The following is a 27,862-nucleotide window of genomic DNA, read 5'->3' on the forward strand; positions in this document are numbered from 1 at the left end:
CTCTTTGCTCCTCTACCAACTCTCTCCCCATATCTTTGGCACTCACACCCTCACTTCCTTCAGGCCCTGCTCAAATATCACTTCAAGGAAGAGGCATTTGAACACCCCATATAAAACTGGAATGATGCCCCTTCCCCATACTCCCTACCCCCTTGCTCTGTTGTTCCCTGGAGCACTTACTATCTGACATACTTTATATTTACCCGTTTATTTAGTTTTTTATCACCTTGTTCTACAATATGAGCTCCATGATGGTGGGGAATTTTCCCTGTTCACTGTTGAATGCCCGGCATGTAGAGGGGGTGCCTGGCACTTAGTAGGTGCTCAATAAATATTTGGTGAACGAATGGGTGAATGGGTGACTCTTGTGGGATACGCTGTGTGAGGCATTTTATGTTCACCATCTCACTTCATCCTCACATACCTGTAATTGGGTATCATTGTCCTCATTTTACAGACGAGGGAATGAATGCTCAGAAGGCTTAAAGACTAAAAACAAAAGGTTCGCAGCGCTCATCGCTGGTAATTGGTAGGGTGAGGATTTGAACTCAGTTCTAATGGATTCAAAACCCATGCTGTTCACATAAAACCAAACCAAAGGAATTAAACATATCACCCTTCTTAGATTTGCATTTTAAAAGACATGGTATGGAGGACATGGTAAAGTATTGAATCCCTAATCGTGGGATTTCATCCACTCTAGCATTAGACCTTCCGCGACCCCTCAAGCCATTCACCTAGGTGTGCCTACCCTGTCTGCGCCTCTGTCTGTAGCAGGGGCAACCTCACTGGGTCCCTTTTTATGCAGCTGGCTTGGAAGAGCATCCCCAGCAAAAGCTGTCATCGTTACCCTGCTGCACTAACTCTGTCTCGTTTGTAGCTAGACACTTACGTCTTACCAAAACATTAGCACTGATGGATGAGATGCATCTCTCCAGGGCTGCTCTAGAATTGTGATAAAATGAGCAAGCCCATTTTTGCCTGTCTCTGCTCCCCTCTGAGTGCCCTCTGAACCATCCCTCACCTTTGCTGGGGTGCCCTCCTCCTGCCAGTCACACCCAGAGCCTTACTTTCATTTCACATACACAATGCACACTGTTGTCCTCATCAGTCTCTTGGACGGACACACACACACATATACATACAGAGTTGTTCCCCCCTATCTTCTTCAGCTTTGGAAGGCAGACCTGAGGGCATTTTGTGAGAGTCAGACAGGGCATTACAGGTTCAGGCAACACCCTGAAGAAGTCAATAATGTCAGGAAAGGGAGGAGTGTGTTTGAAAAACAGCAAGTAGGCTAGTGTGTCTGCATCGTGGAGGGGCATGGAGTAGGCTGGGAGTGGCGGAGAGCACAGCTGTGAAGGTCAGGGGGGCAGGCGGTGGAGGGGGTGTGAGGCATCGTCCTGGACCCTGAGTGTAAAGCAGAGTTGTGGTGGATGCATCATCACCGTCCCCCACAATCCTCCTCCCCCACCCTGGGTGGGTCAATTCCTGGCCAGTGATGTTTCAGAAAGCCACCCAGTCAGGCTTTTTGGTTTGGTTGATAGCTAGATTCTTGCCTCCGACAGAAGTGTGAATATTTGGACCCTCGCCCCTTGGACAGCCTCTATTCCCCATGCTCTCTCACCTCCCAGGGCGCCCAAGCTTTCTGCTGTCTCATCCTGGCCCTCCATCCCAATGAAGACCTCATAGATTTCTGGTAGCTGAGGAGTCCCACCATCATCACCTACCAGTCGAGGAGGATAACCTCTCCAAGATCTCAGTTTCCTCTGTGTGAAATGGGAGACTCACCTCTTCTGGCCATTAAGAAAAAGAGTGAATTCGGGGACTTCCCTGGAGGCGCAGTGGTTAAGAATCCACCTGCCAAGGCAGGGGACACAGGTTCGATCCCTGGTCCCGGAAGATCCCACATGCCATGGAGCAGCTAAGCCCGTGCGCCACAACTACTGAGCCTGCGCTCTAGAGCCCGTGAGCCACAACTACTGAAGCCCGCGTGCCTAGAGCCCAGGCTCTGCAACAAGAGAAGCCACCGCAATGAGAAGCCCACGCACCACAATGAAAAGTAGCCCTCGTTCGCTGCAACTAGAGAAATCCCGCGTGCAGCAAGGAAGACCCAACACAGCCCAAAAATAAAATAAAATAAAAATAATTTTAAAAGATTAAACAAATTTTTTTTAAAAAGAGTGAATTTGATGCTAAGAGAATGAGGCTTTCTCTCAGGATGAAGAGAGCTGGAAAGAATGTTATTCCCATCCTAACAATGAGTAAAAACTAGATAAGCTATAAAATTATAAGTTATATAGAGCCCATGGGTGATCTGAGTTCACAAGGCAACTAAGTTAACCAGATTCCAAGGAGGAACAAGACCCTCAAAGGCAAGGTGGGACACACACAGTATCTCTCTTTTGGCAGAGCCTGGGAGAAAGATGAGGCTGCTAAACAAACAAGTAAAAAGTAAACTAAAAGCTTAACAAGGGCTTCGCTGGTGGCGCAGTGGTTGGGAGTCCGCCTGCCGATGCAGGGGACACAGGTTCGTGCCGCGGTCCAGGAAGATCCCACATGCCGCGGAGCGACTGGACCCGTGAGCCATGGCCACTGAGCCTGCACGTCCGGAGCCTGTGCTCCGCAACGGGAGAGGTCACAACAGTGAGAGGCCCGCGTACCGAAAAAAAAAAAAAAAAAAAAGCTTAACAAATTCTTGGAGGCCAAGAGTGCGTCAGCATGTCAGTTTGGAATAGTGGGGGCACTAGGCACCAGGAGAGCTTGCTTCACTTGTAAGCTCTTCTTCATGAACCTCTACTGGGTGCTCAAAAGAAAGACTGGGCACAGGGGAGCAGATTGACGAGAGCCTCCTCTGACACAGGAGGGAAGAAGGTAATGATGGCTGAGTGGGACAGGCACAAAGCCCTGTTGTTTTCCTGGACCCTTTTCTCCTATGAAGCAAAAGCCCTAAGCTGTTGAGGGAGAGAGAGTGCACCTTATAGATACACGGCTTCTGAGAGAAGAGGAGGAGTAAAATCCACCTTTCTTGGGACAAGGTAGGAAACTCTCCCCCAGGAAATAGGCAAAGAACCATCACTGCTAGAAGAAGAGTAGAAGTAAAAATCCTCTACCCCCAGGGACAGCAAGAAAGATCTTGGGTCCAGAATTCTACACTGATGTCAAGAAAACAGCATGACTGGGAAAAATATAGATCAACAGAACAGAATAGGGAGCCCTGAAGTAGACCCGTATGAATAGAGTCAACTGATCTTTGACAAAGGATCGAAGGCAATATATTGGAGCAAAAACAGTCTCTTCAACAAATGGTGCTGAAACAACTGGACATCCACATGCAAAAAAGATGAATCTAGACACAGACCACCCTTCACAAAAATTAACGCAAATGGATTAAAGACCTAAATGTAAAACATAAAACTATAAACTCCTAGAAGGTAACATAGGTGAAAACCTAGATGATCTTGGGTATGGTGATGAATTAGACACAACAACAAAGGCACAATTCAAGAAAGAAATCATTGGAAATCTGGACTTCATTAAAATTTAAAACTTCTGCTCTGTGAAAGATAATGTCAAGAGAATGAAAAGACAAGCCACAGACTGGAGGGAAATATTTGCAAAAGACATATCTGATAAAGCACTGTTAAAATATACAAAGAACTAGTAAAAGTCAACAATAAGAAAACAAAAACCCGGTTAGAAAATTGGCCAAAGACCTTAAAAGACATTTCAGCACTGCCATACAGATGGCAAATAGTGTATGAGAAGATGCTCTACCTCATATATCATCAAGGAAATGCAAATTGAAACGAGATACCACCATGCACCTATAAGAATGGCCAAAATCCAGAACACTGACAACACCAAATGCTGGTGAGGTTGTGGAGCAACAGGAACTCTCCTACATTGCTCATGGGAATGGAAAATGATACAGCCACTTTGGAAGACAGTTTGGCGGTTCCTTACAAAACTAAACAAACTCTTACCATATGATCCAGTAATTGTGCTCCTAGATATTTACCCAAAGGAGTTAAAAACTTACATCCACACGAAAACCTGAACACAGATGTTTATAGCAGCATTATTCATAATTGCCAAAACTTGGAAGCAACCAAGATGTTCTCCAGTAGGTGAATGGATAAATAAACTGTGGTACATCCAAACAATGGAAAATTATTCCACACTAATAAGAAATGAGCTATCAAGCATGAAAAGACCTGTAGGAACCTTAAATGCATATTACTAAGTGAAATAGGCCAATCTGAAAAGGTTATATCTGTATGATTCCAACTACAGGACATTCTGGAAAAGGCAAAAATATAGACAGAAAAATGATCAGTGGATGTCAAGGTTGGGGAGGGGGAAGGATGAATACGCAGTGCACCAAGCATTGTTAAGGCAGTGAAAATACTCTATGATATTATAACAATAGATACATGTCATTATACACTTGTCCAAACCCATGAAATTTACAACACCAAGTGAACCCTAAGGTAAACTATGGACTTTGGGTAATTATGATGTGTCATTGTAGATTCATCAACTATAACAAATGGACCACTCTGGTGGGGGATGTTGATAACAGGGAAAGCTGTGCATGTATGGTATACATACATGGAGTACATGGGACATCTCTGTACCTTCCTCTTTATTCTCCTGTGAACCTAAAACTGCTCTAAAAAAAGTCTTTTAAAAAAGTAACAAATGAATTAATAATGTATAAAATGAAATCATGAATAAATCATTAATACAAATGAGAGCAAGAAAAGAAAAATAATGGAAAAGAACAAATCGAACAAACAGAAAACCCTGAGCAACATAGTAGATATAAAGCCAACCAAGTCAATAATTAAATTACATGTAAATCATCCAGGGGTTCTACTCTTAAACAAGATGGAATAACAGTGACCAGATTTACCCTCCTGCCTAAAACTATTAAACTGGACAAAATTCACAAAACAGTGGTTTTGAGACATTTCACATTAGGCAACAGAGGACAGTGATCCCTGATAGATGGGGAACAAACAAAGTGAGACCTATGATTGCCCAGGCTTACTCTCTTGGGAGAAATCCTACTGTGGTTAGGAAAGGCAAACCTGGAAAAGCCCAGAAGACTGCATGAGATAAGGAGACATTTCTCTGAATGTCCAGAGAAACTAAGGTAGCTAGAGTTTCCAGTAGAGAGTACCAGAGAGGAGAGAGCTGCACAGAGAGAGAACCTCAGAGGTTCTCAGAGAGTCCCTTTAATGACTTCTACAGAATACTGATGAGTGTATTAATGTGAGGAGAGTATTGAGACTGAGGAAAGAACCACTCAAAAGGATTAGAGGGACAAGTACCTGGTACTCACACTAACTAGGAATAGTGCCTGTTCCCATCTCATAATCCATGGGGTGTTGGGTAGAGTACTCAGAAATGTCTTCCTCAGTATTGGGAAGCAATTAGCCCTACAGTAAACATGACTCTGGTCCCACATAACAGGTCTTAAAAGGAGGACCTAAAAGGATCAAACGACTTCCAAATAACTTAGCTGCATCCCAGAGCAAAGCTCAGGAATATTTATAGGAATACAAAACTATCTAACAGTCAACAAAAAAATTCACAATGTCTAGTATCCAATAAAAAATTATTAGACATCCAAAGAAGCATAAAAATATGACCATAGTGAGGGGGAAGAAGTCAATCAGCCATTTGAAAATGACAAAGAATTGATACAGATGTTAAATTTAGCTGACAAGGACATTAAAATAGTTATTTCATTTCAAATTTAAGTAGAAACATGGACAATATAAAAGAGGCACAAATCAAACTTTTAGGATGAAAACTACAAAATGAAGAAGTACACTGGATGGGATTAACAACGGATTACACATTGCATAAGAAGAGGTTAACAAACTTGGATAGTTTCTTTTGCTATATTTTCAAATTCACTGATCTTTGTTCCTACTATGTCTAATCTTTTGCTAATCTTACCTGGTATATTTTTTATTTCAGACATTATAGTTTTCATCTCTAGAAGCTCAACTTGGACTTCATCTTCCATTTCTCTGGTTATCATGTTTAATTTTCCCCCAGCTTTGTTTAAAATTAATTTTTATTGGAGTATTAGTAGTTTCTGCTGTAGAGCAAAGTGAATCAGTTATACAAACATTCACTCGTTTTTAGATTCTTTTCCCATATAGGCCATTATAGAGTATTGAGAAGACGTCCCTGGGCTATACAGTAGGTCCTTATTAGTTATCTATTTTATATATAGTAATGTGTATATGTCAATCTTAATCTCCCACTTTATCCCTCCCCCCCTCCCCCCCTTGGTAACAGTACGTTTTTTTCTTCATCTGTGACTCCATTTCTGTTTTATAAATAGGTTCATTTGTACCATTTTTTTAAATTCCGCATATAAACAATGTCATATGGTATATGTCTTTGTCTGACTTACTTCACTCAGTATGATAATCTCTAGGTCCATCCATGTCGCTGAAAATGGCATTGTTTCATTCTTTTTTATGGCTGAGTAATATTCCACGTATACGTATACCACATCTTCTTTATCCATTCTTCCATCGATGGACATTTTGGTTGCTTCCATGTCCTGGTGATTGTAAATAGTGCTGCAATGAACACTGGGGTACATGTATCTTTTCAAAATATGGTTTTCTCTGGATATATGCACAGGAGTGGGATTGCTGCATCATATGGTAGCTCTATTTTTGGTTTTTTTTAAGGAACCTCCATACTGTTCTCCACAGTGGCTGTACCACGCCTAGCTTTCTGAATTACCGTTTTAAAGGGGTTTTTGTTTGTTAGTTTTACTTATTCTATCATCTGTGTCAATTCTGGTGTTTCAATTGATAGATTTTCCTCCTCCTTTTAAGCCACATTCTTCTACTTCCTTATATGTTTGGTAATCTTTACAGGATCCCTGTTACTGTACTTTGCTGGATGCTGCATATTTGTGTACTTCATAAATGTTCTTGACCTTTGTTTGGAACATAAAGTACTTGGAAACAGTTTGATGCTTTCAGGCTTTGCTTTTAAGCTTCGTTTGGCCCAACCAGAGCAGCATTTAATCTAGGGTGTTTTTGCCCCACTACTGAGGCAAGACCAGTCTGATTACACTACCCAGTGCTTCATGGATTGTGAGGTTTGCCAGCCTGGCTGGTCATAACAGATACTATTTACTGTGTGACTCTAGGTATTGCCCCCTTTTATCCTTTCAGGGTGTTCTTTCCTCACACACATACACTGAACAGCACTCAACTGAGTACTTGAGGGGAGCCTCTGCGTTTTTCTACAGTTCTCCTTACCTGCAGCTTTCTCATCTCTATTACTTTGCCTCCTTAAACCCTATTAGCTCTACCTGTTCAGTGCAGGGGGCCCACTACGCTCTGCTTGGTTCCCCCTCCTTATACCACAGCCTAAAAACTCTTTAGGCAGAAAGTTAGGGCCACCATGGGGATGACCTAGTTGGTGTCCTGCATCTCAGGGATCACTGTCTTCTGTTACCTGATCCAATTTCTTGAATCCTGTTGTTTCATATATTTTGTCTGAATTTATAGTTATTTCACATGGGAGGATAAATCCAGAGCTTTTCCTCTATCTTGGCCCTGGCGTTTTAAAAAAGCATTTAAAACAAAGTACATATTTGAAATTGGATTATCGCACTTAAAATGTAAAAATAATTATAAGTTCAGAACTGAAAGTTTTTGTAGTTAAAAGAAGAAATTTTATTATATTCTGGAATTTATGATTTGTCTTTCAGATTTTCACCTAGTTAAGAAACACACACACACATAACATTGCCAAGAAATTTTTTTGTTTAAGGGGAAAGGTAGGGCCTTTCTGAACTACCCAGACAGGGGTCCATATGGTGCTGTTCTGCGTTCCCATAACAACTTAAAGGGAAACTTTCACAATATCTGAAGCCCTTGATGTCCTGCAAATAAAGGAGGAGGATGTCCTCAACTTCCTTGCAGCAGGAACCCACCTAGGTGTCACCAACCTTGACTTCCAAGTGGAACAGCACACCTACAAAAGGAATCTACGTGGCATCTATATCATAAATCTGGAGAGAACTTGGGAGAAGGTTCTGTTGGCAGCTTGCACGATTGTTGCCATTGAAAACCTGGCTGATGTCAGTGTCATATCGTCTGGCCAGCGAGTTGTGCTGAAGCTTGCTGCTGCCATCGGAGCCACTCCTATAGTGGGTGCTCCATTCCTGGAACCTTCACTAACCAGATCCAGGCAGCCTTTGGGGAGCCAAGACTTCCGGTGGTTACTGATCCCAGGGCCGACACCAGCCTCTCACAGAGGAGTCTTACGTTAACCTGTCTACCATCGCTCCCTGTAACATAGACTCTCCTCTGTGCTATGTGGACATTGCCATCCTGTGTAGCAATAAGAGAGCCCACTCAGTGGGTCTGATGTGCTGGGTGCTGGCCTGGGAAGTTCTGCACATGCGTGGCACCACCTCCCATGAACACCCGTCAGAGATCATGCCTGATCTCTGCTTCTACAGGGATCCTGAAGAGATTGAAAAGGAAGAGCAGGCCTCAGCTGAAAAGGCTGTGACCTAGAAGGGATTTCAGAGTGAATGGACTGCTCCAGCTCCCATGTTCACTGCTACTCGACCTGAGGTCACAGAGTGGTCTGAAGGAATAGGTTGATGGAAAATAAACAGTTGCTAATAAATAAATAAATGGAAAAGTAGAAGGAAAGAAAAGTGGTAGAGGATGGGGTAAGCAGTGATCATTAAACAGAGAAGGGAAGAGGGAATAAAGTAACAGCAGGAAGAAATCTGTCTTAATTATCTACAGCCAGTGCAATGGGAAAGTCTGGCTGAAAACCAGAAAGCCTGGGTTTAGCTTCTGTGACCTTGGAAATGGCACTTAAACTATTTGAGTTTTTGTAAAAAAAAAAAAAATCTACACTACAGTGTTACCAGGAAAATACTATTAAATAATAGATTAAAAATGACTATTACAATGCCTGCCACATAATAAAAAACAGAATAAATATTAATTCCTTCTCTCTGCCTAATCATTTATATGGTTCACAAATGAGCAGCTTCAATAGAAACCCTGTTTTAAAATGTAGGTTTTATTATTATTCAGGTATGATAAGGCCAACAGATCAGGAGACAATTGCCTTTGAGAGGACAATTCCAAGAGGAGGGGGTACACTACACCAGGCAGGGCCGCACAGAGAAGCACCAGGGTCAGTGAGGAGGAAGGGAGAGTGGAAGGAAAACATGGGCCAGAGCCTTTATTTTCCCGTGAGAGGGAACAAGTAAGGCAGGGTAAGCAAGCTTAAGCATTTCTGGTTTAAATAATTTCAGCAGGTTCTGGGGTGTAGGGCCTGTCTCTACTTGTCCCATACCTGACCCTGGGGGGATTAGGGCAGATGGATAGTGGTCCAGAGTGTGAGAGTTGGATAGAGGAGAAGGATGGGGTATGGGTTCTGGATTGGTTGGTTTGCATATGAAGAGCATCGCTTGTGAGTCTTTACTATGTCTAGGAATTAGCTAGCCCTGAGGGGGGAAGTCTCTCCTGGGGCAGCAAGGCCCCCAGATGTCAAAGCATTAGAAATGCAGAAAATAAAAAGGTATAATTAACTCAAACCCTGATCACTAAGATGGATTAATGGTGCTGTCCATCTATGCCCAGACTTGGCCTTCCCCTTCTGCAGCAACTATGGAGACTATTGGTGACTTGCGGTGAGTGGGTCTGGCTGTGGGCCAGAAGCCGAGGCCTTCCTTCCACACCTGTGTCTGCTCCACAGCCCGGAGTCTGAGCCCAGGCCAGGAGTGCCAGAGGCTGGTTCACCCTTAGGAAATAATGCCACCTGGTGTTAGTCCAAGTAATTAGCTTAACGCAGTATGCAGGGTGTTATTCAAGTGTTTCTTATAAATAGGTAATGAATTACTGATGATGACTCCCCAGATTAAAAACAACATTAAAGAAGAAACTTCCAGTCCCCAGAAGGTATTATTAGCCAGTCCATCCCTGCCCATGACTGGCCCTGAGTGTGATCCTTTGCACAGCCCAGGCAAGTGGAATCACCTTGGGAACACTTAGAAGCCCCAGAGCCATGTGTTCTGACTGGTGTCTCCATCAGGTTCTCTGCCCCGGCCTCTCTCCTTTTCACTGATAACAAGTGAAAAGGAAGGGTTGACTGAAGCCTTGGCAGCATCCTGCTTCTGAGATCTGAGCTCTACCTGACATCACGCTGCCTCCCAGCTCCCCTGGTAATGAGAGCCGCTGGGCCTGGGAGTCAGCTGCCCACCCAGGCCTGTGGACCAGCACAGATGCCAGGGCCTGGCCCCACTGGGGCGTTAGTGCACTTGGTCCATGGGTCATGGCTGTGTGTTTAGGTCCCCCTTTACACAGAGCACATTTGCTTTCTTGTCCATAGACTACACTCGCGAGCCCAAGAAAGCTGTTATACAGAAAGTCTCATCATTTCCTCTGCTTTTTCATGTTTCTATTTGGGCATCCCACTCTCACCTCAAACTCAACTCATTAAAGATAACAATTCTTAGACATGGAAGAGGCTGTAGAAAGGACAATGTCTGGGGTCCCTTAGAGGCCTTGAGCCTGTGAGTCCATTCAAATAGTTTGCAAAAATAAAGGGGAATGTGCATTTTCTGTGATTTCCATCCCCGCGGCAATCAGATGTTCAAAGGGCCCCTGAGAAGCCATCAGATATACCTCCTCTCTCTGGACTCCATCTCCTGGACTCCCAGGCTCTGTTAGAGCCTCCTGCTTCCTACTTCATGGAGAATACTGAGACGCCCTTGACTCTCCACGCTCACATTAGGCTCACCTCTGTCTGTACATTTACAAGGCTAGTCCTTCCACCCATCCCCCAAGTTACCCCTCCCATCCTAAATTTTGAAATTTAAGATTTCTCCTCCCTGGTCTATAAACAGGTTTCAGGATTTCCTATTTCGAAACAAAACAACTATGACACCTGTCACCTCTGCCTGTCCCTGTCATATCTCTCTGCCTCACACGTTCTGCAGTTTTCTACCCACCTCTTGCTCTTTTCTCTACTTCATTGTCAACCACATGTAATCTCTGAAAACTGTATTCATTGTCAGTAGCCCGTCTCCTCCTGAGCTCTAAATGTACACTGCCAAGAAGCCATATAGCTGATGGATTAAAGGCGGGGAGTCTGTGGTCAGCAAAACTTGGGTCAGAGCCTGGCGCCACCTGTCAGCGGCTGCATGATCTCCTGCCGTTTATTTAACCTTTCTATGCCTGAGTTTCCTTCTCTGTAAAATGGATATAGATGATATAATACCTAAAACATGGGTTGTTGTGAAGGATGAGTAAGACCTATAAAATACTCAGAACAGTGCTGGCACATAATAAATGCTCAATAAATGTGACCTCTTATTGTTTGCACCTGCACCTCCCAAAGATACTTACACTCAACATACCTAAAACTGAACTTACCTTTTCTCCTTGAACTTCTTCTTCCTCTCTGTTCCCTGTTTGTGATTGATACTTGCCTCCAAAGGCTGCAGTGACTCAGGCCCATTCATCACTTCAGGCTCCCTATGTCTCTCCTATTTGGTCCCTCTGCCTTCACTCTTTCCTCAAGAAGCCACTCTCCAAACCGCAAAGTCAGCTCATCTTATTCCTCTCCGTAAAAAACTTCAACGGCTCTCTATTGCCTACCAGATAAAACACATACTTTTTTTTTTTTTTCCCCGTACGCGGGCCTCTCACTGCTGCGGCCTCTCCCGTTGCGGAGCGCAGGCTCAGCGGCCATCCTCACGGGCCCAGCCGCTCCGCGGCATGTGGGATCTTCCCGGACCGGGGCACGAACCCGTGTCCCCTGCATTGGCAGGCGGACTCTCAACCACTGCACCACCAGGGAAGCCCAAATCCCACACTTTTAAGCTCACCACATAGAGCCCTGCGAGCTCCGGACTCTACCCACTTTTTCCAGGTCGTGCTGCCCCCTCCCACCCATCCCAGACCTGCTTCCTCCCGTATGCTCTCCCCAGGCCAAACTGCTGGCAGGCCCCCGAGGAGCCGTGCTGCTTCAGAGCTTCCTTCCTGTCCTTCCGGACACCAGCGGCATTTCGGTGCCTCATCCTTCCAGACCTGCGGCTCTGCACGGCCTCCTGTGCCACCCCGCCCCCACTCTCCTCCAGCGCATCAGCGCGGTACACCGTCTGACATGGCTTCCTGGGCGTACTCTGCCAGGTTTCTGTGCCTGTACCCAGAATGCTTCCTCCTGTTTCCTCTGTCAAATACTCATCCTTCAAGTTTTGCTTCCAGGGTCATGGCCGGGTGAAGCCACGCCGCTTCCTCAGGCTAAGCTGGCCCCTTTCTCTGTGCTGCTCTGGTTCCGGTCCCAGCGCTCTCCTCTTCCACTGTGAGGCTCTGTTGAAGCTGCAGTTGAAGACATCCTCCAGGAGGATGTTGAAGACATCCTCCAGGACAGCGAGGGGCACACCCCACCCCCACCCCTGTCTCCCATCCCGCTTTGTTCTCTCCTGAGCACTTGTTAAACCATCTGACATGCTGCTCATTTGCCCATCTCCCCTCACTAGAATATAAACTCCATGAGGGCAGAAGCTTTTGTCTATTTTGATGTATCCCCAGAGCCTAGAATAGTGACTGGAACTAATAAGTGCTCAACAGGGATTTCCCTGGTGGTGCAGCGGTTAAGAATCCGCCTGCCAATGGAGGAGACACGGGTTCGATCCCTGGTCCAGGAAGATCCCACATGCCGTGAAGCAACAAAGCCCATGCACCACAACTACTGAGTCCACGTGCCACAGCTACTGAAGCCCGAGCGCCTAGAGCCCGTGCTCCGCAACAGGAGAAGCCACCACAATGAGAAGCCCACGCACCAAAACAGAGTAGCTCCCTCTTGCTGCAACTAGAGAAAAGCCCACATGCAGCAACGAAGAACCAATACAGCCAAATATTAATTAATTTAAAAAAATAAGTGCTCAATAAATATTTGTTGACTAACTTGTCAAATCACGGATCAATATTACATTATCTACTTTTGTTTCTCCGTAGCTCATACATTGCCTGCCTCTAGTAGGTACTAAGTATGTGTTTTTGAATGAATGGCTGGGTGGATGAATACTTTGTCACATTGCTAGCCCATTTTAAAAAGTTCAAATACTAATATTGGATTCCAAGTTCTCCATCTTCTAATCCTAGCCACTCAACTTGGAATCCTCTATGTCTCAGCATGAGCCCTTTTCTTGAGCTTAACCACTCTGCTCACTGCCCTTGACTCTATCTCAGACACTGTTCTCTCCACACCCCTGCCCAGACTCCAGACAAATACTATTTACCCATTTATTCAACTCATATTGATTAAGCAAGTACTTGAGATAAGCCAGTAACTGTTCCAGCCACTGTCCTCCACCTGTGCTCGTTCCACTTCTTTCTTTCCTCTTTTCCTTTTCTTTTCTTGTCCTCATGGACAAGTTGACCTTGACCATTCAGACCCGTGTGACTCTCCCTGTGGGAACTAATAACCCACATTTTAGCACCTCATCACTGGCATTATTACCCTATAAGCAGATATTACACATATGTAGATTTTACAGAAAATGGACTTTTAAAGAACCAGTAGTTAACATTTCAAACATTTTGGATGGAAATCTAATTTTTTTTCAACATCTTCCCTGTCTTCTTAAATAGGGTACTATCTACAGAATTTCCATCTAACTTTTATAACTCAGGGTCACCAGTATTCTGTGATGTGATAATGTACCAAGAGGAGTAACTGGTAAAAGGAAAGGGCATGAGTTTTGGAGTTAAACAGTCTTTGCAATGACCCCCCTTTGTGGTCCCTGGGATCTCCTGAGGTCACCTCCTGCTCTCTTTTAATGTGTTTCTAACCTACAGTGGGCTTAGGAATCAGACGACAAAGTTTATAGAAATATTTGTAAACTATATGTAAACAGTGTCTTAAGTGAGGGCATGAGAGATTCTCCTATGTATAAAGTCTATTTGTTTTGGGTTTTTTTAATTTTTATTTATTTATTTATTTTTGGCTGCATTGGGTCTTCATTGCTGCGTGCAGGCTTTCTCTAGTTGCAGCGAGCTGGGGCTACTCTTCGTTGCAGTGCGTGGACTTCTCATTGCAGTGGCTTCTCTTGTTGCAGAGCACGGGCACTAGGCGCTCAGGCTTCAGTAGCTATGGCACATGGGCTCAGTAGTTGTGATTCGCGGGCTCTAGAGCGAAGGCTCAGTAGATGTGGCACACGGGCTTAGTTGCTCCGTGGCATGTGGGATCTTCCCAGGTTCGAACCCCTGTGCCCTGCACTGGCAGGTGGATTCTTAACCACTGCACCACCAGGGAAGTCCCAAAGTCTATCTGTTTTAAAGCATAAATTTATGCAATCTATTCAGTTGATCAGAGGCCTTTCTCACTTAACTCCTGTTTTTCAGGTGTATTCAGAATTCTTGAGGCTGGATAAGTGACTTCGTAAAAAGTGTGCCAATAGTGCATTTAGCATTTTATATATTCTTTTGTTGTTAACTATCTTTATGTGCACATGTCATAACTTGCCAATTAGATTACTTTCCAATTAGATTATTTCCTGATTAGATTATTAATTTCCCAGGACAAGTGGTATTTTATAGCCATTCATTCATTTGCTAAGTAGTTTTCAAAATGGCTACTATGTGGAAAGACCTGTGATAGAAAAGAGATAAAGATTTAGCATTTACACATTATTGAGGAGACAAAATAACCAATACACGGTAGAAGGTGAACATAAAAATCCATAGAATTCAAATAAGGAGAAGAGAATGTTTTCTCGTTGGGAGAACTGGAGAAGGCTTTATAGAGACAGCATTTGTGTTGGACCTTGGTAGCAGGAAGAACTTTAGTGGGTAGCATTTCAGGGTTTGGGAAATCTGCAAGAATGGGCAGGAAGGGAGAGAGATATATGCATGAATTTGTGGAATTACAGTCACGCTGTTGTCTTGAGAGCACCCAGTACATAGTACCCCCTTTCCCCAACTGACTTTGGCACAAATGATAAGACCAAGGAGTGGCAGATGGAGCCCCCAATATTACCCTTTTTACCGATTAAGGTTAAGCCAGAGTCTAGGCAAGAGTTCGGTAAGCCTGCTAACCGAACCCTAGGTTAAGGCTGACCCACTTTGTGACAGGTAACGGGAGCCAGGTTATACCATCATCCAGGTCCTGAGAAGTTTTCCAACTCATCTTTTAAACTCGAATACTTGAGATTGTCGGATAAAAACAAACAGTAGATGGCATTTAAAGTAGATGGAATTTATTATCTTAAAAAAGGGTTTATTTTGCACTACCTCTCTTTCCCACAAAAGCACCACATGGTAAGGTAGACATAATACACTAAAGTGTACTAAAATCACTTTTCATGAAAATCCATTGAGGACCTGTAGATCTCATGGGGGCTATTCAGTAATATCATAACTACAATTGGAAAACCCTGGCCTGTTATAACTTTGAAGGGTCTACACTTTAAAGATGAAAGAGACATGTTTTTATAAAACTCTACATTTCTGCACCTGAGCACTGATTCAGGTGGACAGACAATGGGCTTTAACCTTAGGAAGCTGGCTGCCCTCAGGAGACAGGTATGAGGCTGGCGAGGGGAGGGTCAGATGCCTTACACGGCCAAGAGTGAGCAGTAAGCCTGGTGGCCAGATGGGGCTGCATGAAGATCACCTACATTGAACATATAATGTCCTCAAGAAATAATATATATGGGAGAGAGAATGGGGACTAGGGAGGATGGGGAAGAGGTGGTGAGGGAAGAGTGAGGGCTTTGGGGGCTAAAGTTCCATAACTAAGGCTAGTTCAGCATGGGTATGTTTCCCCACCACACTGCCCACACTACTTCATTATACGCCACCTCTACTGGGCAGCGCTGCCATGTAAGCTGCTTTGGGTCCCAGCCAGACTCCAGACTCTCCACATGGATCCCTAACCCTATTCACCCACACAAGACAACTAAGTAAGAAGAGTAAATATTCATATAAATAGTTGGCAACTGTTCAGTGTCTACTGGGCACCAGCCACTTTTCATAATCCTCACCGCTGTCCTGCAAAGGCTGGCTTTATCTTCCTCTCTGCCTTTCAGACAGGGAAACAAAGACTTAGAAGCAGACCTGGTTGAATCAGGATTGGAACCTGGGGCTGCCTGCCTTCAGGGGTGTGCTCTTCCAGTAGCTTCTAGGATACTGGGGTTGGGGGGCAGTGACCACGCTGTTAAAGGGAGGAGGAGGGGTAGGGTCGGCTTTGGGGGCCTATAGGGGGTCTGGGTGTGCATGGTTATATGTGGGATCATTTCCTGAGCTGCATGTGAGTTTAAGTGTGAGTGTGTATGTGGGTTGAGGTATGGGTATATATGGACATTTGTGGGCTGGTTCTTGGAATATGTGTATTTGAGTGTGTGTGTGTGTGTGTGTGTGTGTGTGTAGGGGGTTAGTCCCTGGGCTACTGGGCAAATGTGTTTTGGGGCTCCATTGGGGGCAGACAGCCTTGAATTTTGTGCATGATTGTGAGTCTGTGTGTGCATGAGTGTGTAAGTTTGAGCGTGCAAGTATGTTGGGGTGCTGGGGGGGTTAATCCCTGACCATGTGTTTGTGACGTGTGGATGAGTGTGTGTGTGTGTGTGTGTGGGGTCAGCCCCTAGGGTCTGTGTGGGTACGAGTGTGCCTGAATGGGTGTGTGAGTCGGTATGTGTGTTTGAGTGTGTGTGCGTGTGTGTCCGGGGCGCGTTGCGCCTGGGGGTTGGGGGGAGACGCCGGCGGGCCCCGCCCTGCGCTGCAGGTGGGCCGGGCCCTCGGCTGGGCCGGCCGCGCTCGCTGCTCTTGGCTCGCGGCCGCGCCGGGCTCGCAGGGCTGGGCTCGGGCTGCGGGGCGGCGCCGGGACAGGAAGCGGAAAGCAGCAGTGCAGCGGCGGCGGCGGCGGGGCTCTGCCTCTACAGGAGCCCAGTGCAGGCCGCAGAGTCGGGGCCGCTGCGAGCCGAGACCGCGGGCCGCGGAGCCCGCACGGCCGGCGCGGAGGTGAGTCCCGCCGCAGGCCGGGCGCGGCGGGGCGGCGGGCGCGGGGTGCAGACCTCCCGCGGGGAGACGCCCCCACCCGGACCAGCGACCCCCTGAGTCCTCCTCCCGCAGCCCCACCCCGGACTCAGACCCTGGTTCACTGCCCTTCTCCCGCCTCTGGCCGGGAGCCTCCTTCCCTCCCGCGGTCCATAGCCCGAGCCGTGCTTCCCGGGACCCCACTCCTCTCCCATCCCCGCGAGGTGCGCCCCTCCCGCCCCGGGGCCGCGCTCCCCGCGCACCCCACTTCCTCGGTCCGGGCATTTCCTCCCCACGCCTCGGACGCTCGCTTCTACCGTGGCTGCACTTTGGGGTGCGCGCCCCGGCCGGCAGGGAGTGGCCGAGCGTTCCTGCAGGCACCCGCGCTGAGGCACCGGCCCTGCGGGGCTGGGGCCGGACCGCCCTGCGCACCCCGGGAGCCGGGCGCGCTCCGTGGTTCCCACCCCGCCGCGGGGCTCGACCCGGGAACAGCCCGCGCCCGGGGGCCCGCCCGACCCTGGGCCAGAAACCAGCACAGAGCTGGCCTGTGTTCCCACCTCGCTTACAGAAGGGAGCTGGCCCTGGAGGCGGGCGGGGGGCGAGTCCGGTTGCGCATCGGAGAGCGCAACAGGCAGGTAGGAGTTTACTTTCAAAAACGCCGGGGTGGAGCAGCAGGCGTCCGGCTAGTTTCTGCCCGAGGCGTCCCGGTTGGAGGCAATCTCACCGCCTCGGGGCAGCCTTCGCCACGGGCAGGACCTCATTTCCTCCTGCAGGCTTTAAACTGCCCCAAGCAAACGTGTCCGGGGAAGTGTGAAGCTTTATAAAAATTTAAACGCGTCGGTGGCGGAGGCAGGAGTGGGGCGGAGCCGCGGCCTGGCGGCCCGGAGATGAGCTAGTGAGACTTGGAGCCGAGAAACCTGTGGCTCAGTTTTCACAGCTTCAAACCAGGTATAAAGCCCACCCCGCGAAGGTGGTGTGAGCTCGTTTAGCCGCTTGTTAAGAGACGTTAGAGCTCTTTATTATGATGATTTTGTGGCTGGCACGTGCATTTTGTTAAACCCCTTTTGCGGGGCTGTGATTGGAAATACATGTATTTTTGGATATCTATTCCAAAAGCTAACAAACTGTAAAGAATCTGGCATTTTCACTGATGTGTTTATAAATTTTACAGGGTTGCTGGAAAAATATTATAACTTGTGTCACCAATCAACAATGCTAATTAGCGTTCTCCTTCCAGTGGGTGGGTTGTTTGATTACACAGCTCCTAGGCTCTTTAAGTGAGATGGCAGAAACTGAATCCAGGGAGATATAATTAGTCATTTTATGTAACCACTAATTAGAGTTTTTAGAGTTGAATTAAATCAATGTGATATAGTTGGGGTTTGATTTCTGGGAGGAAACTGTTTATTCTCCAGTTCAAATAAATAACACTCTTCACCTATCCATAAGCATTTAGCATTCCCAGACTTTGATGTCTCCCAATATAATTACTGAAACAGCTAGGTTGAAATTTTCACTGTTACAGTGTTGGCAGTGTGACTTGGTTGCAACTTAATTTGTAAGTAAAATGGGAGAATTTTGAGAATGGCATATTTGTAAGGACTGCTTGCCAGGCAACACATTTTCATTGCCTTGTGTACTTGAGGAAAAGGATGAAACCGTAAAGGAAGGTTTCCTGACCAAGCAGCAATGCCAGGTCACCCTGGTCCACTGGAGAATAAACAAATGTTGAGTGAGGAAGGTATTCTCCCCTCCAGCCCCCAACACACACAAACACACACCCTGTTTGTTATCCCAGACTTCAGCAGCATTTGGGTTGAGTGGGCACTTATCACATTGTATTTTAATAGGCAGGTTCTACCTTTAAGCTGTGAGCTCCTTGGAGTTAGAACTATTTCAGATTCATTTCTTTTCTTTTGGACTCCCCACAATGCTTGGGACACTGAACCTGTGAGTAGGAGTTGAAATTGCAGAATTCTTTGTGGGTTATGTGTGGTTTGGGACAATTTGTGATGGTTGCCTCCCCTCCTCCCTGTAAATAAACAAGTTTGGTAATTGCTACATTGTTATATAGTTTCCATAGTCAAGAGCACAGGTTCTGGAATTAGACTCTCAGAGTTCAAGGCCCAGCTCCAGCACTTACCAGGTATGCCACCTTGGTTTTCTTAACTGTAACATGAAATTCTTATTTTTTCTCCCATATAAGGCGTGTTCTGAGGGTTAAGTGAGATATTATATGCAAATGACTTAAAACAGTTCCTAATACATATGAAGCACTCGATTAACTGTGAGCCATTAGATTATTATGGCCCTTCTCTCTCTATAAAGTGAACTAGCTGTGGCTAGGGGACTAGCTGTGTATGGACATCGTGCTGTGCCATTTTCCAGAAGGTGGACAAGGCAGGATTAGGTGGACGTGGGGTTGGACCATGTTTCTAGTAGTGGCTTTGGTCTCACCTGAAGCCTGATGAAAAGGTGCATGTATGTTCAGCTGAGGTCTGTCTCCATTGGTGTCCTTCTGAATACCACTTTATTGGACAGCAGTCATTGGACCCTGCGTCCTGGAATTTACAGGGGAGGTAGTATTTTCGAAATTACTTTTCCAAAGCTTAAAAATCTGGCAGGGGACAAGGGGCGGGGGTCACTTGAAAACAAATATACATCGTAAGAACTCCAGACACATTAACCATTCACAGCTTTTGGAAATCTATACCCAGCTGTTAAGGGTGTTTCAGAGGTAATTGATGACTGGAACCAAGAGGAGATATTCTGGGAAGGTGAGTTGAAATCATTGGTAAAATGAGGTTGACATTTTCTTTTCTTGTGAATAGTGGCCCGGAATCACTCATTTATAAGAGCACTGTTGTAATGAAAGAATCACTGGGTTTGTTGCAAATGCCACAATCCTTCTGATCCCCACATCAGTGGCCTGGATGATGTGTTATGGTTTATAGACCACAAGTTCAGCAAAATACTTCTTCCCATCCTCCCTTACAACCCTGAGGTCCTCCAGATAAACCCAATAAAACACACAGAGCTTTCTGTGATACTCATTTCTAACCTGGGGACGGTAAAAGAAGGCCTGCAAGGAAAAGAATGGAAATCAATAAACTAGTTAGCTATAGCTAATGGGATTCATTAAAGTAGACTCACATAGACCAAAAAAAATACATACGTTTAATGAAAATGATACATGAGTCATGTGCCTTACAAAGGTATTCTTTCCAATGGAAGGAATTTAACTTTACTAAGTAGTAATAATGCTTACCGTGTGCTAGGCATTAGTCTGAATGATTATGAATGATCTCATTTAACCTGCCTTGAGCCTATAAGGTAAGTAAAATATAATTCTGTTGTTATAATTAGGGAAACAGGCACAGAAGGGTTAAGTAATTAATCTGAGGTCACACAGCTGATAAGTAGCAGAGCCAGGATTTGAACAGTGACAATCTAACTTCAAAACCTGTGCTCATTGCTTGTCTCCTGTAGAAGAAAAGTTGACTAAACAAAATTATCTAAATTATCCTTTTCCCCTTGAGTGCCACGTAATTAAAAACGGGTACCTTGAGAAAAATGTTAGCTTGAAAACAATAAAAATAATAAATGGTGTAAACCCTTTAGAATTATATATATGATAAAAATCAAATATGCAAAGTGATGTGCACAGTATATATAAACACAGTTGCTTCCCTTGGAAGTATATCCACTGCAGAAGGAGTAGAATGGCTCTTTAAATTCAGCGTGTGTCTCTGTACCCCTTGCAAGGTAACTTTCTACCCTCCAACCCAAGTTCACTTAATAGCTCTAGGCAGAGCTGTTGACATTTTTATAATTTCCTTTTCTGAGAAGGTTAGCTTATGTTTACCACTGTCATTACCATAACATATTATTTCCCTCATATGATTTTCTGAACCCTGTGTTTTCCTTTCAAGTAGGAGTCAGGTATATTTTGTGAGTGAATGTGACTTTAGGGGCAGATTCTCTTCGAGGCCTCTGATCCCCACTTTGCTTTTAATAAAGGTGGGGTGGGGGGAAGGAGGTTCTCTGACATTTTTGTTGGGGAATTCCAGATTTAAGATGCTGCCACTTAGTCAAAAGTGCTCTTGAGCCTGTCTCAACACTGCCCTCTGACCTTCGTGAGATGTGATTTGACAAGCTCTAGCCCTATCCTGGTGTTTGCTTGCAGCCCGGAAGGGATAAATGACAGGAGGACAGGGGGAGGCAGAGACTGATGCCAGTTCTTACTGTGTCTGGCACATAACCTTTGCCGCTGAGTAAGACTTGTGCAAGCAGCAGAGAAGCTCCACTCTTGGTGGTTCGGCTATCACTGTGGAATGTAATCTCTGCGTCTTTTTCTTCGGTTGTAAAACTGAGGATTTAAAATAGACGACCTCTAAGGTTTCTTTCCACAGTGAACCTATGGGCTCCACGTCCCGATACGTGCCACCTAAACCCTTCCTTCATTCAGTACACGTTTACAGAGAGCCTGTTGTGCTCCAGGAGCTGGAGCGGGAGTAATGAAAGAGGCCCCTGCCCTTGTGGAGCTTACTGTCTCTGCAGGAGCCAGTCCCTGTGTAATTGGAAATTGGGATATCAAGAAGTACAGGGAGGTGGGAAAGAGCCAGGTGAGGCCGGAGGACCGGAAAGGCCCTTGAAGGAAGCTGTATTTCAGCTGAGAGGGATGAGTAGGAATTGGGCAAAATGAGGTGGGTGAAGAGTGAGTAGAGCAGATGTACTGAGGCTGCAGAGAGCCGGGTGCCTTAGAGAACCTCGGGTAGAGAAGGAAAGCCCAGCTGGAGAAGTGGGCAGGGCCTGGCAGACCAAGTGAAGGATTTTGAGTTTTATTTGAAGTGCAGAGGAACACCGTGGAGAGGTTTTAAGCAGGGAAGTGACGTCCACGTCGTGATTTGAAAGATCACTCTGGCAGCTGCCCAACCAGAGCCAGGCACAGTCTGGGTCATGTCAGGGGTCAGTGTGATAGATAGATAGTTCCAGATTCCAGGATCCACATTTACACCTTTATGTGACCCTATCCTATTCAAGCCAGTGCAGCAGCCTATCACTTTATTACCCAGAGAACCTGATTCCTTTCCTTTCCTTTATTATCTTCCTGATAAGGCCTCCCTCTGACCTTATCTGAGTTCTGCTAATTTCTTGTGCATACAAGGGAACTGCTGCAATGATAAGCTTCAGGATGTGTTTTTCTGTTAACGATGTCGAAACCCTTCCATTGGCTTTTGAGATGAGTTCGCTCTGGATTTTGTCCGTCTGCCTCTGGTCGCTGCTTCTTAATCCTCGCTGAGATCTGGGACAAGAATTGATAGCTCTGATAGAGACAGTGTGACGCAGAAGGGGCCCGAACTCTCAAGAGACTGGATTCTGTGAGGAAACCTGCAGGCTTTGGAATAGTTTAGCCCTGTGTCCGTGGAGCCTGGAGGAAGTGGGTGGCCTGAGAACTGGGAGAGTGAGGGATGGATAACGGGACAGAGGGCACTTAGGGACAATAGAATGTGTGGGCCGAAGCGGGGAGAGAGTTGTGAAAATGGTGCTGGGTTGGCTGTATAGGGTCAGTAGGATGTTCGCATGGCGCCAGTGGAGGAAATTGAAAAGAACTGTCCGGGGCACCGGAGAGCATCGTGGGGGTGATGGGAATCCCAAGCGGAGCAAGAGGCATCTGAGTAGGAAATGTGCACTGGGGATTTATCCTTTCAGTAAGTATTTTTTGGGTACCTCTTATGTTCAGTGTATCTTGGGGTAGGTAAACAGTAGCTCCTGTCTCCATGGAGCTTATCCTAGAGTAAATCCATGGACGGAGGAGAATAATGGGTGAGTTTTGAGTCTTAAAAGATAACTTGATGGGGGAGAGGGAGAGGACTGTTGGAGGAGGAGTAGCACAAACACCATCAAATCGGAGGAGGACAGACAGCAGAGAGCTCCGCGAGGGCAGCCGTGTGCTGTGTGCCATTGTCATTGCTGTAACCTAGCATCGCCTAGCAGGTCTCTCATAGCCCCACTAAACGTGGAGGCGGATGAATGAATACATGGGTTAAGAAGGTCTGGGCGGGGGGGAAGAAGGACAAGGGTGGGACCTTTGGATCTGGCTCCTGGCAATCTGGCCAACTTAGCGCTGTTTCAGTGGAGCGTCAGAGATGGAGGATTGGGGTGACAAGAGGGAGGGAATGGCAGCATATGCAAACCGACCCTTTGATAAGTATAGATAGGAATTGTGAGAGAGAAACCAGACAAGGGCAGCTGGTAGAGTGGAGGTAAAGCTTTCCCCCAAACAGCACTTGGGAGCCCATGATTTCCTTTGAGGGACATGCCTGGAGTTGCCTTAACGGATGGCCGGAGGTTTTAATAAGGACCAAGGATGACGTCTTCTTGCAGTAGGGGAATGAAATTTGCATTAGCATGTGCCAGAGGCTTTATTTTGGGAGCTTCCTTTAATGCTTAACAGCAACCCTAGGAAGAGATCATATTAAATGGCCTCATTTTACGGGGGTGTCAGGGGGGTGGGAGGGTGGGGAGATAAGCTCAGAGAGCTAAGTGTCTGCCCCGCGGTGTCACGGCCGGGGAGCGTGAATAGGATCCGTGCAGGTCTTCGGGGCCTGGGCCACCTGCCTCTGAGACACCCCAGCAGCATTTAGCCGGAAATAGCTAGAAGCTGGGATGGAAAAGAGAGTCGAGAGTTAGTGGGTTGGAGGGCAGAAAGAAGTATAGACGTTGTGGATGGTCAATTCTGGGTGTAGAAGACAGCAGTCAGGTTTCTGGGCCAGGCAGCCGGGTGTTGGAACCTGCAGGTCCGCAGAGAGCTGGGTGAAGGACCTTTGGGGAAAGAGGCTCGTTCAGGGCAGGTCTGGAGATCTTGGCTCACCTCCTGAGGCTGGCGTCTGCCAGGTATGGAGAAGAACAAGCAGCATAGCCCAGAGCAGAAAGGACGTGAGAGTCTAAGGTGCTGAAAGCTCATTGAAATTGCTAGTGAACATGCTGGGAAGAGTAGGGAGAAATAAAAAAAAGATGAGCTTGTTCTTAAAGTCTTCTAGAAAAGTGGGGGAAGGTCCAAGAGCAAAACTAACATGTTTTTAAAATGCCCACAGTGGGTTTTTTCCCACATTTGATTCTTTACAGTCACCCCACAAAATAGGCTGCCTTATTTCCATTTTACGGATGAGGACACCTGAGGCTCCGAGGGGGACACAGCTAGTTAGCAAGCCCTGGACTGCACTGGGATGCAAGCCCAGCGCTGTCTGGCCGCAGGTGAGCCTCAGGTGGGAAGGTGAGCATGGGTACCCACTCTGTCTTGCTCCTTTCCGTGTCTTTCTCTTACTGAGAGAGACAAGGAGAGCCTCTAGGTTGGGGACTGGTCGCGGGAGTCTTGATAACCCCGAATGCCCCTTATCCAGCATATCGGAGCCGGTGCTGGGAGTGGTCACAGTTGTAGCTTGTTTGTTTCTCGCATGAGCCCTTTTATTCACCTTTTACAGATGTGGGATCAGAGAGATTTAATAATTTGACTGAGGTCGTATAGCTAACAGGTGAGTAAAGCCTGGGATTGGAACCCAGCTCCTAATACCGTATCAGCTTATGTCTCCAGATCAACCCTGTGAAGTCCATGGCTGGTGGGTTTATCCCCATTTGACAAATGAGGAAATCGAGGCTCAAGAAGGCAGGTGACTTATCCCAGGCTGTACTTGACAGTGAGCAGCCCTGGCTAGACCCCGGGTCTCGGGAGGAGAGCAGCCATGAAATAATGAGTCAGGACATCAGGACAAGGGAGGCTAGCTAGCCCTAGGTGACAGACCCTAGGGAATGAATGACAAGGGCAAACAACCTAGGTGGGACTGAGGCTCGGACTGTGTTGGCCAGTGGTGGTTTGTGGGTGATTCCCTCCAGGCTGGCAGGTCATTGCTCAGGAGCCTTGGCCTCCTCCCAGTGTGGGTAGAGGTATGGCATTTGCGGCTTCTTTGTTTTTTCTTCACACTGATCTCACTGGCTCCGTTTGCAGTGTCAGCTTCCAGGGGCGCTGGAAGGAGGAGCCCTGTGGGGTGGAGACCAGCTCTGGGGTGAGGGGTGCAGAACTCCTTTGTCTCGAAGTAAAGGTTTAGCATGTGGGGCTCAGGAATGTACTTGGAAACATTTCCAATTTATTTTTATTGCATAGCAATATTTAACGAAAATGTGGGAAAAGACCCAGGAACCTGCTGCAGCTAATAAATCGCCTGCTTTCATTTTCTGATGTTCTGTCATCCTTGTCCTTACATAAGTGATTTTGTGTGATTGTAACTGGAATGTAGATTTCAGCGTCTACCTGCAATGCTGTACGTAGCCTGCTTTTTAAATTTATCACTACATCGTACAAATTTCTGTTCTTCATAATTATCATTTTAAACAGCTCTATGATATTTCTTTGGGTGAATGAATCGTGTCTCCCTGACCTAGTCCTCTGTTTGGGGGGCATTGAGAGTGTTTCTTGCTTTTCACTATTTCAGACAATGTGCTAATAATAGTTTTTCGTTTAAAAAAAGAGATTAGTTCCCTGAGATAAATTCTCAGGAGTTTGGATTCCTGGATTAAAGAGATTGAGAACCATTTTTTTTTTTTTCCCCCAGTGGATTCGGAAACTCTGAGCAAATCCCTTAAAAGCTGCTTCCCTGGGTATTGTTTTGTAACCAGCACACTGGCAGTGAGAGCTGGGCACGGTGTCTAGGACCGGGATGCCAGGAAGGCTGGCTGTGTCTGGGAGATGGCCAAGGGCCAGGTCTCTCCCACCTCGGGTTTCCCCGCTGCTGCGGGGCAGGGGTTGGGCTTGCCCGGCACCCACCCGTCCCCCTCCCAGACACCTGGGCAAGCTGGCTGCTACCTGAGTGGAGCATTTAGCACTCAGGAGCCTCACCCTTGCTCACTCCATCACAGAGACCCCAGAGAGGAGGTTGCTACTGTCACTTATCTTCTCGCCCCTCGGGTTTGGCTTTGAAGGTTGATATCCTTTATTTTTCCTGTTTTCCCAGAATTCGTTCCTGCCGAAGAGTAAGTCCTTGATTCCCAGGCCCTTTGAGGTCTGAGGAGGAGTCCAGTAGGTGAGATTCTCTACCTCTAAGGAGAAACAGTACCTGCTCCTTCACCAAGAGCAAGCTCTCCGTTGCTATGGATACCGAATCCACGTATTCTGGATACTCTTACTACTCCAGTCATTCGAAAAAATCTCACAGACAAGGGTATGTAAGCTACTGCTTGTTCCACTTTTCCTTTGGGGGAAACTCGCGGGTTGCTCAGGCTGCCTGGGCTCACTTTCAAACAGTCCCCCTGCAGGGCAGTTGACTCCGGAGGTTCAGTCCAAGAGCATTTAACAGGCATGGGGAGGAACTATACGACCAATTTACATTTTATAGCCACCATTACAGTTGGTGACTTTTAAGTTCTCACAGTTGATTTTAAATTAAAGTTTCTCCCTTCAGTGGAAATGTTTTTCATTTCTAAGTACTTTTCATAGATGACAGTTCTCTCAAAGCTTTACCAAGAATGCAGTGAAAGTTCCAAAAAAAAAAAAAAGTGTTAATTTGTTGCTTCTCACCCAAAGCTGCTGACTCATTATCCATTATGCATTTGCCTGAGGCTTATCCACTGAAGTGGCAGGATTGGCCCAGTGCCTTATTTATTTCTCTCTGACTAGTCTTCCCAGTGAGCAGGCCTGGGTTTTGAAAACTCTGACCCTCGGTGACGGGGCCAAATTTCCTCTCCTCTGTGAGGAATGAACAGGTGGGCACTGGTATTCATAAGGCCTGCAGTATTACAGACCTGCAGAATGGTGAGGAGAGAAACGAGGAAATGAATAAATGAAGAGGTGGTACCGTACTGGTGAAGAGCGCAGTTGATAAAATTGCAATGCTGCCTCTTATTTAGAGCCCTCATTTGTAAAATGGGTATAGCAGGGCTGTTGAGAGGATTAAATGAGATGATGCTTGTGAAGCATTTAACACAGCACATAGTAGGTCACTAACCAGTGGCTGTATTAATGCTATCAATGGCCTTGGCATTTCAGCACCACACTCAAAGGCCCACCTGTGGTCACAGCCCTGCCATGGCTGGGAATGGTGGTTATAGTGGTGTTTCCCTGACTGCCGAGCAGTTCCCCATACAAGCAGCTGACTGCAGAGCAGGATTTTGTTTTGTAAGACAGCAGTAAGATATGGATATCTCATTGATTTATTCGTTTGTTAGCATGTATGGACGTACACACGCAGAAAGGGGTCTGGAAGGATAGTGTCCGAGCTGCCCAGAGCGGTCATCCACAGGGAAGGGGTCCACACAGGATGGTGACTGATAGGAACTTTCATTTATGCTTTATCTTTCTGCACTTGTTCAGTCTTTTACAAGTGTATATTTTGTGATTAAAAGTAGAAATGGAATGAGTGTAAAAGAAGGACTTTCAAAGATTATTTAATGACATGAGAAAATACATATGATGCCATGTTACTAAAAAACAAGATTCAAAACTTTGTGCATATAATGGTTATATATTCTTATGATACAATGAATGGTAGCAGATTGACCATGCCTGTCTCTAGGTGTGCAACTCTTGGGATTATAGTTGTGTGTGTGTGTGTGTTTTTAACTTTCCTTATTTTCTAAATTTCATGTATTGCTCTTATAATCATAACAATCTGGGGAAAAGAGGTAAATGAGCTTGTGCTGGAGCCCAGACAAGGCTTTCTAGTCAGCATGGGAAACAGCAAGGAGGGCTGCTGAGTGAGGCGTAAAGTAACATGCCAGAACCCAGATCCTGAGAAAGTCAGGAACCC

The 27,862-nt window shown here is 46.2% G+C and overlaps 1 protein-coding gene and 1 pseudogene across 3 annotated transcripts in view; both read left to right on the forward strand.

Moving 5' to 3' along the window:
• LOC116761628 overlaps window positions 1–8,666 on the forward strand; it is a 36,929-nt pseudogene extending 28,263 nt beyond the window's left edge.
• Window positions 1–27,862, forward strand: part of VANGL1 (VANGL planar cell polarity protein 1) — a 77,735-nt gene that overhangs the window by 7,283 nt on the left and 42,590 nt on the right. Inside the window, exons 1-2 of one of the 3 annotated variants that reach the window (XM_032650975.1) lie at window positions 16,193–16,205; window positions 26,092–26,278. In XM_032650975.1, the coding sequence (XP_032506866.1) occupies window positions 26,208–26,278 (71 nt within the window). In that variant the 5' untranslated portion in view covers window positions 16,193–16,205; window positions 26,092–26,207. Of the gene's footprint in view, window positions 1–16,192; window positions 16,206–16,911; window positions 17,049–26,071; window positions 26,279–27,862 lie in introns of those variants that run through there. The other 2 variants (XM_032650958.1, XM_032650965.1) reach the window with 2 other exon arrangements.

Source organism: Phocoena sinus, chromosome 1, assembly GCF_008692025.1.
Source record: "Phocoena sinus isolate mPhoSin1 chromosome 1, mPhoSin1.pri, whole genome shotgun sequence".
Classification (NCBI taxonomy): domain Eukaryota; kingdom Metazoa; phylum Chordata; class Mammalia; order Artiodactyla; family Phocoenidae; genus Phocoena; species Phocoena sinus.